General features: G+C 37.3%; 1 protein-coding gene across 4 annotated transcripts in view; it reads left to right on the forward strand.

Moving 5' to 3' along the window:
* Window positions 1-458: 458 nt before the first annotated feature.
* The window catches only part of ranbp3b (RAN binding protein 3b), a 13,563-nt gene continuing 2,243 nt past the window's right edge, over window positions 459-11,778 (forward strand). The window contains exons 1-16 of one of the 4 annotated variants that reach the window (XM_014007444.1): window positions 459-528; window positions 2,240-2,295; window positions 2,603-2,639; window positions 2,734-2,811; window positions 2,928-2,999; window positions 5,067-5,132; window positions 5,244-5,336; window positions 5,717-5,823; window positions 6,503-6,622; window positions 8,669-8,769; window positions 8,862-8,934; window positions 9,025-9,121; window positions 9,376-9,503; window positions 9,597-9,717; window positions 10,263-10,405; window positions 10,696-10,891. In XM_014007444.1, coding sequence (XP_013862898.1) covers window positions 507-528; window positions 2,240-2,295; window positions 2,603-2,639; window positions 2,734-2,811; window positions 2,928-2,999; window positions 5,067-5,132; window positions 5,244-5,336; window positions 5,717-5,823; window positions 6,503-6,622; window positions 8,669-8,769; window positions 8,862-8,934; window positions 9,025-9,121; window positions 9,376-9,503; window positions 9,597-9,717; window positions 10,263-10,405; window positions 10,696-10,891 — 1,510 coding nt within the window. In that variant the 5' untranslated portion in view covers window positions 459-506. Of the gene's footprint in view, window positions 529-2,239; window positions 2,296-2,602; window positions 2,640-2,733; window positions 2,825-2,927; window positions 3,000-5,066; window positions 5,133-5,243; window positions 5,337-5,716; window positions 5,824-6,502; window positions 6,623-8,668; window positions 8,770-8,861; window positions 8,935-9,024; window positions 9,122-9,375; window positions 9,504-9,596; window positions 9,718-10,262; window positions 10,406-10,695; window positions 10,892-11,778 lie in introns of those variants that run through there. The other 3 variants (XM_014007445.1, XM_014007446.1, XM_014007447.1) reach the window with 3 other exon arrangements.

Here is an 11,778-nt window from a genome sequence, read left to right on the forward strand (position 1 = left end):
GCCCTTGAGCAGTTTAAATTTCCCTTAAAAGATGGGTGATTACCACAAAATATTTTTAACGCAACAATAAATTACCTTAAATGAACACAAACCAGTTTGGGAAAGCGACAGTGTAACAAACTAACCACCCATAAGTGAACCACAAGTTTTATTTATTTAACTGTTTTGCATTTGTAGTCTTTGGATTGAATTGCGTCTCTCAGTTAGTTCTTAGCATGTGTGCACGAAATGAGACATTTTTTATGACTTTTTTTTATAGTTGTACAGCTCTTTGTCCAGATTTCTTTTTGGCAAAAAAATGTATTATTTTTGTTTGTCCTTCTCATTGAGGTGTTTTTTTTATTTCTTTAAAGTCTTATTTTGTTGTGGAGTGTGTTTTTGGTAAATAATATTGTAAAAAGACAGAAGGACCCCTGCCTTTTGGGGCCGTTGGGCCTTACTGAAAACATTTGTTCGGCTTGTTGTATCTGCGCGGTGGGTTGTGGGTGTGAGAGCGTCGAAGTAAAATGGCGGACTTGGCAAACGAAGGTGAGTAAAATAGCAGTGTGTGAAAACCAAACCTGACCGTGTGACGATATAAAGGCTACGTCTTGTGTTATTTACAAGCGTGACAACCTAAATAAAGGTTCTTGGTCGCTTGTGAATTATGACTTTAGGTGTAGCGTAGTGTCGCGCTGCCTGGATCACACAGCATTAGCAAACAAGCTAACAATGCTAACGACTGGGATACGGGTATTACCTGGAATGTGTACGAACTGCGGCTAACCGGCTTATGTTTTAGCGCTAGCACCTGGCTATTAATAGATAGTATGTCTTACCATTTGTGGTAAGTTTACAAGTTTCTCTGAACGTAAACGTAAACTCCTAATGTCTCTGACAATAACGCACACATCCTATCCTGCAGTAGTGCACCACTGGTCTCCTTGTCAGAACGCTTTGTGGTGCGAAATTTCTATTTCAGTGCAGTTAGCGTTTAGTTGTTGAATCGGTTAGCGTTTTTTAGGCGCGTAGGGTGAAAATGGTTGCACAGGCAAATGTTTAGATCCAGTTATGTTGGCTAAATTACGTAACTAGCAGTTCGTTATATGTTTCCTGTGTCGGCCTTGTGACTGAGTAAATTCAAAGTGAATCTTGGTGGCATAAGTGGCTATGGGAGATGACTCATGCGAGATGGAGCGCATTAGCATGCTAACCATAGCCTGCAAGCAGAAGGCGGTGACTATTTACTGGAAAGGGTCAGATAGCTGCAAGCCGGGAGTACATTAGACAACTTCACTGCTTGTAGTAAATATCCGAAGTTGCATGCAGGAATCTACACACACACCTAGGCATATTAGCAGATTGCAACCCGAAGAGGTGAACACGTGTAGATTATAAATAGGGCGTAAGGTTTTCCCACGCATTGTTGTAAACATTTTTCATACAGCAGTCTGGATGAGCCATGAGGGTGTGTTAAGACGGTGATTGTATCTCAGCCTGGCTGTGTGTTGTGTATGCAAGTCTTGATTTCGCAACCGTGTTTACAAACGTCGATGGCTCACGACATTGACGCTACACCTGCCAAAACAGGCCCATTCAGTCACAGGGAGACCTTTTGTCTGATAACGTTATAGGATTACCCATCTTTCACAGGTTACAGCCTAAAGCTGAATGCTTGAGGCGACTCATAGATTACCTAGCTTAGTGATTGTTTTTCTTTTAGGTTATAACAGCAGCTTTTTTGGTTAGCCCTTCTAAAATCTTCTATTTAAAATTGCAGAAATAGTTTTTTTGCTATTTGTCCAGGTAGATTGAAAGGTTATGGAAAAATGTTTTTTTTTAAATTGTGAGATATTGTTTTTGTTTGAGTTGATTGACCTAATTAAATGTATATTAACTTACTTTACCAGTAGCTCTTTAATTGGATTGTCTTGTTAATTTTAGAAGTGGATTTTAGCAATAAAGACATTACTACTAAGATAGTTGTCAAATTGTTTAAACTTCTGTATTTTTTTGTTTTTATATTTCTTGTTGAAGTAATTATAAGCCATAGTGTCTTAGTGACTATATCATTCAGTCTGTAAATACAAGTTGCTCATTTGTGCTTCTTTATGTTTTTGCTGTTTCAGTGATGATTTGGGGAATGATTATGTTCCTCCTTTTTTGGTATAGTCAATGTTTTCAGCCTCAAGTCATGAACATTCAAATCAACAGAATTAGGTTAGTGCTTAGATGACTAGCCTATTTTCTTTCTTAACAGAAAAGCCTGCCATTGCGCCTCCTGTGTTTGTTTTCCAAAAAGATAAAGCTCAGAAGGTATGTTTTTTATTTTATATTATTGTCAACATCAGCTCTTTTAGTTTTGCATATATTTGTACACAGTGAACTCTAATGACCATTCTCTACTTAACTGTAAAAGCATTTTTACCTCCCAAAGAAAGTTTAAAGCCAAAAGTCTCTGTTAAAAAGCCTTAATGAAAAGTTAACACTCAGCCTTGCTTGATTTGATGCATAAAGAAAAATGACTGATTGTTTGTGTAGGTAATCAAGCCAGTTTTATTTATAGTAAGTTAGGTTCCCTTTTATGCCTATTGAATAAAGAAGTTATTGTACTGTCTTGCAGCGTTCTGCTGAGGGCTCAAGTGCAGAAGATGGTGAAGGTAGAAACACAGCACCCCTCATTATTTATATAAAACATCTATTGGGAGTTTTTTAAGAGTAATATAATAAAAAAAAATCTGCTGTCATTTTCAGATTCAGATAAAGATGAGGGAAGCTATTGCCCGCCTGTAAAAAGGGAAAGGACCTCATCTTTTCCACCCCCACATTCTGGTAAGGACTTGTGGTAAGGACTAAGCAGGGCATTTACTTTTTTCCCCTTAGTTCTTTGCTTGTGGTGTACACAAAGATTTGTATGCTGAGTGCAGTGTCTGTCTCCTACTTTGCAGTAACCAAGAACAATGTATTCATGCCCTCAAGTTTCTGCCAGTCTCCAACTGGGAACTCTGACTCTGAGCCAGGTGAGCCACCCAGATCAACATTTGTTCTGTTCCACTTTCGAATTCAAAAAGTTGATATATGGTCAGTTTGTAGTTGAACCGCTTTATTATAATTCTCAAAGATTTAATGCAGCGAACTCAAAAGATTAAATAGAATTTGAAACCACTTTTGCTTGCTTGAGGATAATAGTTGTTCATTGTGTTACTCAAAAATGGATAAAATGACCTGATTGATTAACTTGCTGAATTCTTCTGTTTCTCTGTTCCTCCTCACTGTAGAGTTGGTTATAAAATGTTCCCTGGTGGTGGGTTTAGACAAATGACAGTACTTAAAAAAAACATTAAATTTCCGTAATACCACTTAATTTACTACAGGTTTCTACACTTTGATTTTTGGGCAGTGCCTATCGTGTTGCACATTATAAAAACAGTTGGGTCTAACAACTTTAGCCGCAGCCAACAGTGGCTTTTCTGGTCATGGCTTTGCCAAAGCAGCTGTTGCTGTCTGTGGCTGACGCAACAGCTTAAGTCTTAGTATTGTGCCTGGTTCACTTTTATTATTTTCTGCTGCAAACACTCTGATGAAAACATGGCATGTTGTTCAGACTTTAACTTGAATTTTTTATTTATTTTTGACTATATATGATTAAAATAGTAATTAAATAAGTTTACCTTCATGCATTCAATGCATTTTAACTTTGTGAGCATTAAAATTTACAGAACCAACAATGAAAGTGAGGTTGCACTGAGTCGTAAAGTTTTTAATACTAAGCAAATAATCAATTATTTTAATTTTAATTGATGCTTATTGTGTTTTCGGTATATTGATAAATACTTGTTCTCACAATTTAGGAAAATAAAATCTAATTCTAAACTAATTGTTACTGACGCATGAACGTGTGCCACTCAGGTTTATTCTGTATAAATCTTGCCAGGTATAAAGTATACTCTTAAGTTTGTTTTTAGATTTATTTTTAGTATCTAGAACATCTTTAGGTAGATTAAGTGATATTTCTGAAATGTGGGAAGAGAACAGGTGCAGGCAATGTCTTAGCTTGTTCTGAGTCTCTACTTCAGTTTGAGAACTTGCTTAGGTGAAACTCACTACGTCCCATTTTACATTTAGTATCTGTGTTTTGCACAAACTATAATGATCTTGGTTAAGGCTTTGGAAAAATAAAAATAATGGTAATTAAAAAGAAAACGTAGCAATTTGAAGAACATTGGCAATAATTTCCTGCAAGCTTAACTTTAGTTTGCTTTGAACAAACTTTATTTGCAATATTTAAAACAAAGAAAAACACATATTTGACAGTTGTTGACCAGTAAAAGAATGCAGACACACTCTTCAATATAAGTGACTGTGAGAAATGTTCCAGTAAGTTAAAGAAATTACGGAAAAGTGAGGTCATCTAACATCTGGGATTTGGAAGTGGGACAGATTTCTAAAGCTGAATAAACAGCACAGTGAGATCTGCTGCAGGAAACACACATGAACTGTGTCCACAAAAATGTAAACACAAACTATTGCTGCAAATATACAGCAAACATCAAACCCTCATTGTAGGTAGATTTTAAAACTTATAGCTGTAGCTTTTTGCGGTCTTTCTAAAGTTATAGTCACTTCAATATACATTTAATAAATGTTTATTAAAATATGTAGTGGTTGGTAACATCTGTGTTTGCAAACATTTGTTGCATTATGTATTGATGTGACAAAAACATTATAGTTGTCTGGTTAAGGCAGTGTGCATGATGGGTGCAGACAGTTATCAGTATATAGTTTCATTCAAGCCTCACACCACAAGGTGTTTAACCATGGCATCTAGTAGACCCTGGAGTTAGTTCTTTGTTGCTAAAATAAATAGGATTATTATTATTCAGACCAAGTCAATGAACATAGGAGAGACTGACTGATAAAATCAGAGGGCAACAAGTTTGCCATGTCACTAAATCGGAAATTAATTAAATGCAATGAAAGTAGGCAATGATAACAGCCTCTACAGTTAAATAGGTATTAGACAGAAGAATAACATCTTGATTCTGTTGGTTTGGATTTTAAATATTGTTTTTAACTTTTCTCACCAGAGGAGAAACCTGTGGGGTTTCGTTTAAAGCCACCAACTCTCATACATGGACAAGCACCAAGTTCTGGTAGGTGTTTGTCACTGTCTTACTGTGTTGTGCAACATTTCCAAAAATAATATATAAAACACAACAGTTGATTGCTTTGAACTGTTTTGAGAGCAGTTGTCTCTGTTGTAGGCGTACCGAGTCAGAAGCCCAAGGAGCAGCAACGCAGTGTCCTCCGCCCTGCAGTTCTCCAGGCGCCAGCCTCTAAATCACATATAGAGTCCAGTAAGTAAAGCTTACATTTAAATTGCTTTAAATGGTACAAATTTCACTGTTTTCTGACTGCATCAGATGTATGGTAAGATGTACTTGTAAAACTACAAGGTGAAATGTTTTAGAAATATTTGCTTCAAGAAATTCACTTGGATCCAAGAGTATGCTAATTTTAAATTGACCTTAAGTATTTTTATTTAAACAGCAACATAGTGCATCTTCAATACAGAGCACTTGTACAGTGTTCTCAGAAATATTGATGTCCACTCTGTGTGTTTGTTGTATCCTCAGTGCTTCTCATTTGCTGTCATCATTTCTACGTTTTCAAGGAAATATTTTTGGTGGGGGAAAAAAAGCTTCTTTTTCTTTCCCCTTCATGTTTTTCACTGTAGATTCCAGTTGTGGAACAAATGGTGTGAAAAAGTCGTCTGATGAATCGCACGAGACCCAGTCCCCCTTCCCGAACAATAAAGAGCACTCTACGTTGGCCAAGTCACTGGTGAGGGCTGGCTGAATCTCAAATCAAGCTGAGGCTTTAAAAAAGTGTTCTGCTAAGGGTTTTTTTTCCCCAGCAGCTGTGTTTTCTTTCTTTCTTTTTTTTTATTAATTAATTTATTTTTTGTCTGGTGGTATTGTCTGTGTGACAGCAGACATTGATTTTTTTTGCTCACTTTGAACAACACATTAAAAAGTAACTTTTCACAATTAATTGGTGTAAAGAACAGCTTGACTTTGGATTACTTAGCTTGGTGTGCTTCAACTGTTTTAATATTTAGGAACATTTGCTATGGTTTTTATGACAGGTAAGCTGGTTGATGGGTTTGCCATACTATAGTATAATAAAGTGGAGTGTTTGGTTGCTGCACACAGACTTGTGTTGGAGAGCCAAAGTGATGAACAGTCTGCGTTGGTTGTAGGAGCATGAAGCCCATGTGTTTAGATTGGCATCAATTGGCTGCACTGTAGAAAGCATTACTTCCAGTCATTGTGGCTTGTTCTGAAAATGAATGAACATGTTGAAAAATCCCACAGATGTCAGATAGCCAGCAATTCAAGTGAAATTTAATTGTATCGTTTCTATTTTAATGCAGTTAATTAAAGCTGATGTACTTTTACGTCGAACTAGTCGGAAAAAGAATCAAAGTTTACCCTGCTGTGTTTTTGTTTCCTGTTTTCAGACGCATGAAAATGAGGAAGATGAAGCTAGTGACAACAAAGATGGAGACAGAAGAGAAAAAAAGGAGTCAGATGTAGGAATATCTTTTGTGTTTGGTCAGAATATTAAAGACAGAGCAAAGGTGGGTTGTTTTTAGCTGCTATTAAAACGGTCTTTACCGTACAGTCTGGGTGCAAATTAAAGCTGAAAAGTAGGAGATGTTAAAATAAAGGTTGGATGCAGTTTGTTGGTTTGTTTTGCAAGGTTTTATTGTAGGGATTGGCACTGAATACAGCTCTAACTGGATGATGATTGGATTGGACTGTATTTTATAGGGGTGTCCCGATCCGATATTGATATCGGATATCGGTCCGATATCAGCCAAAAAACGAGTATTGGATTTTATCGGCCTGCATAAAAAATGTCCGATATAAGCGCGCCGATATTAGCAGTCCGTTCCAGCAGTTCACTGCCTCCGCTCCAGTGTTTCTATCCAGCAGAGCTTGGATCCAGCATGCAGCGCTCACGTGATCACAACAACATGCTGCGCTAACAAGTTAGCAAGAATGTCAGCAGCAGAACTTTCTATTTTCATCAAAAACAGAGTTGAAGCTAAGTGCAAAGTTGTCACGCACAAGTTTTCCGTGGGAGCACAGAACCGTGAACGTTTTAAACCGGAGCAACAACTAATCTCCACCTTGGCAGCAGCTTTGCGGTTCGGCTCGGTTCAGCCTCGGTCCAAAAGTGTCTCCATGATTCCAACTGAGCAGAACCTCCTCTCACTCCGGTGGTTCTAGCGGGCAGAAGCGAGGATAGCACGCTTTTTACGGTTTTGACATCAGCAGAATGTTGCCCGTGGATTAGCTCTTGATGGACAGAAGAAAGGAAGAGCGCAGATTTTGTTTTGGAGTACGAGCGCAACATGAGGAGAGCAGTGATACAAACTGCTCCCTGCAGGAGAGAGAGGCTAATCTCCACATGATGCTCAGACTGTAGAAAGTATTAATAATTCACTGACTGATTCTTACTATTTATTTTTGCTCTTGTTTGTAGAGTGATGTTTAATCTATTTACACACTTGTTTTAGTGAAGATTAAGTGCAATAAATTTATTCATTCATCCCTAAGAAATGTGAAATGCTGCTAAGTTGCATACAGGTCCTACATTTGACACACTGATTGTACTGTTGTGCTGCTATTGAGCCACACCACCTACCGTGCTGAAATTTATCTTTTAAATTTTTTATTCTTTTTTTAGTGTGCTTATGTGTGTATATATATATTTTTTTTTTCCTTTTTTATTGTTCTTATACTGTTTTCTTAGACCTTATAATGTTTTTTCTATCATTACTGTTCTGTCATCTATACTGTGACCAGGAGAGATGCCCACACAAAAATTCCAATGTGTATAAACTGCTAGTATATGCACAAATGGCAAATAAAGATCTATCTATCATTGATCATGTTATTTTGAGCACAGTCAGTAAAATTGTAGCTGTGGACTCTTAACTTTGAACAGACAATAATGTGGGGTTTTGTTTTGTCCCCACCTTCAGTTATTCCCACCATAAAGCAGCACCAGGCTGACAGATGGTAAAAAAAATAACTGGAGTGATTTTGAATTATTTTACACTTTAAAAGTACATTTTGTTTTTATTGTGTTATTTTTTCAGGGTATTGTAATTTATTTTATTCATTAAATTGTAAAATGTTCTTCAGTTTAAAATGTATGTGATCCATTGGTTAAAAATAATTGGGTCAGTTTTTCTCATACCTACTCTTTTTCACTGTTTGACTTGATCAAGACTTTTCTAAGATTTTACACTACAAAATGGGTAAAAGTGTGTGACTTGTACTGTTTTGGTAACTGGTCAATATTGGTATCGGTCAATTCTCAAAGTTGRAATATCGGTATCGTATCGGAAGCGAAAAAGTTGTATCGGGACATCCCTAGTATTTTAGTTTGACTTGTATTGAACTTGTTTACTCTGTAAAGTTCACTGAGAGGGCTTGTGATTTCGAAGGATTTAAATAGTTATTTAAACTAAAATTGATGCTGGGATATGAATAAAAGTGCTTACCAATATATATATATATATATATATATATACTTGTGCGTTTCTGTGTTTTGTTACTGAGAGGTTTTAAGGTTTTGTAAAAAACATTTATTTTTCTTTGTTCCTGTCTAGTTGGGAGAAAACAGTACAGATGAGAACTCAAAGGATAGTGCGCCAGCGGACCCTCAATCAGAGAGCACTAATTATTTTCTACAATACATCTCAACCCCAAGGTAATAAGAAATTATGTCACATGACATCATTTCAGCTGCTCAGTTTATCCCACCATCTTCCCTGCATTGATTTCTGCTTCCTGTCCTTTTAGTTCAAACAATGCCACGAAAAATACAGACGGAGCAAAATTTGTTTTTGGGCAGAATATGTCTGAACGAGTACTGGTAAGTCCATTTGGGTTGTAGTGAAATCAGTTCTCCGATGTTGATTTAACACTGAGCAAAACCCACTGATCAGCTCTGGTGTGTTTTTAGAGTCCTCCAAAGGGCGAGAGCTCAAATGAGGAAACTAAAGACGCTTCAGCTGCTTCTGCTTCAGAGCCCTCGTCACAGGAAGCAACCCCAGAGAAGGGTAAGAGTACAATTATTTACCTTGATTTGTATTAAAAACAAATGAGTGACCTGGTTAGTTTATAGAGGCAACCAGTCACCCAGTAAGAGATCACTGTATATAAAACAAAAAGTCATTTAAAGTTCAAGCTGAAGTGACTTCTCTAAATGCTCAGCTCTTTGGATTTTTGTGTGAAACGTTGTTTTTGTTACTTCAAATTTAGCAATAAAAACGTGCAAACTCTTTAACAGTGTTGACCTTGTGTTGTATCCCAGGAGTGAACAATGTGTCCGAGTCTTTGGCAGAATCTGCAGCAGCTTACACCAAAGCAACAGCCAAGAAGTGCATCTTAGAGAAAGTCGACGTGAAAACTGGAGAGGAGTCAGAAAGCAACGTTTTACAGGTAAAAACAGGACAGTCCTTTTTAAACACATCGTGATATACCGGGACAAAAAAGCGATGTAGATATTCATATTTTTTTGTCTTGTAACTTCAGATGCAGTGCAAGTTGTATGTTTTTGAAAAGACAGCTCAGTCGTGGATAGAGAGAGGCAGAGGGTTGCTCAGACTCAACGACATGGCTTCAACAGATGACGGCACGCTACAGTCTCGCCTAGGTAAACATGCAGGAACATCCGTGGGGTGGGGAAGAAAAATAAACAACTTGCTGTGAAAAACAAACCTGTTTTAAGTTGATAAGATTTGCTTAGCAGAGTGTTGTATTTAAAAAAGAAAAACACTCCTTGCAGTACAATGGCATACATTTGTTCATTTTTATCTTAGTATTGCCATACCTTACTTTCAACACAAGAGGGAGCCAAATCATACACGAGACAATTCAGTAAAAAACAGCACTGTATCAGTGTGTTTGATTTTAAGAACTGGTTTTCTGCATAAAACACTGAATGCAACTTGTAAAAAAATAAAAATAGTAAAAAAAATCAAGGTATTTCACTGTTTTTGACTTTGAATAAGTCAAAAATGGTGAAAAACATTTTTGAGTTTATATTTATAATACATAAAATTCTCAAATTACGTATTAGTTTTGTTTGATGGTTAATATGTTTGTTTTTATTAAAATGTGCATGTACTGTTTGGCTAAAGCTTCTTTTATTAGTGGTTTAATATAGTTGTGTGTTTTTGTGTGGTCGGATGGTTTCAGTGATGAGGACTCAGGGCAGCCTGCGGTTGATTCTCAACACTAAACTTTGGCCTCAGATGCAGGTTGACAAGGCCAGTGAGAAGAGTGTGAGAATTACTGCCATGGACACAGAGGACCAGGGGGTCAAGGTCTTCTTAATAGCAGTATGTATCACAGAATGTAGTACTAAGCTTGTTCAGGCTTTATTTTCATGATTTTAGGGTTTTCTTTTATTATTTTAATTTTCAAGAAATGTTAAATGTCATCCATTTTTATAGCCATAAATGACATCTCCAGATTATAGCCAAAAGAGGATATAGTTGTGTGCATCAGGTTTTTAATCTTTAGTGTCCTGAAATATCTTGTAGACATGTAGTAAATGTGTAGCATGTGTAAATATACATAAAAGTGTAATACTGAAGTGGCTAAGCTGTCACATTTTTGATATTTTTAGGGTAGCTCTAAAGACATAGGTCAACTGGCTGCAGCGTTACATCATCGTATCTTAGCTCTGAAGAGCAGAGCGGAGCAGGAAACAGAGGCCCCAGCAACAAATATCCCTGCAGCAGAGGTACCGCAGTCCAACGAGGATGACAGTGATGAGGAAGAAAAAGGCTCTGCCTCCGCTGCTGCCTCTACTCCTGCTGCAAGTCAGTGATTTTTTATTATTATTATTTTGTCTTTTAACTAGGCATTTACGTTTTTTCACGAGTTCATGGTTGATTTTGTTTGATAAAGGTTCCACCCGTCCACATCAGCCAGTGCTCATTTTATTAATGCAGAAGGGATGTTTTTTTTTATCAGTTGCAACAGCAAAAGCATTCTCGTCTTTCACCACGTGTGCATTTAGCAGATAAAAACATGAGTCATGTCAACAGAACGTTGCGTGAGCTGATGGCATCACTTCATTTTACTGAGTCTGTCCCACTGAATGATAGTCTGCCTGCAATGCACTGCTGTTTAATCCAAATATGTGACAGTCAGATACAAATATTGTTTCACGTGTATTCAACCATCCAGAATCTAGAGACAAAAGTGCAGGTGTGTGTGTATGAATGTATGTATATGTGTGTGTATATACGTATATATACAGGGGTTAAACAATAAAACTGAAGCACCTGTCATTTTAGTGTGGGAGGTTTCATGGTGGCCAATCTTTATTAATTGCACATTGCACCAGCAAGAGCAGAGTGTGAAGGTTCAATTAGCAGGGTAAGAGCACAGTTTTGCTCAAAATATTGCAACGCACACAACATTATGGGTGACATACCAGAGTTCAAAAGAGGACAAATTGTTGGTGGACGTCTTGCTGGTGCATCTGTGACCAAGACAGCAAGTCTTTGTGATGTATCAAGAACCACAGTATCCAGGGTAATGTCAGCCTACCACCAAGAAGGACCAACCACATCCAACAGGATTAACTGTGGACACAAGAGGAAGCTGTCTGAAAGGGATGTTATGGTCTAAAACCAGATGTTTCACTTTCATTGTCCAACTCGTGTGTGTGTGTGTGTGTGTGTGTGTGTGTGTGTGTGTG

This window comes from Austrofundulus limnaeus, unplaced genomic scaffold (assembly GCF_001266775.1).
Source record: "Austrofundulus limnaeus strain Quisiro unplaced genomic scaffold, Austrofundulus_limnaeus-1.0 Scaffold42, whole genome shotgun sequence".
Taxonomy (NCBI): domain Eukaryota; kingdom Metazoa; phylum Chordata; class Actinopteri; order Cyprinodontiformes; family Rivulidae; genus Austrofundulus; species Austrofundulus limnaeus.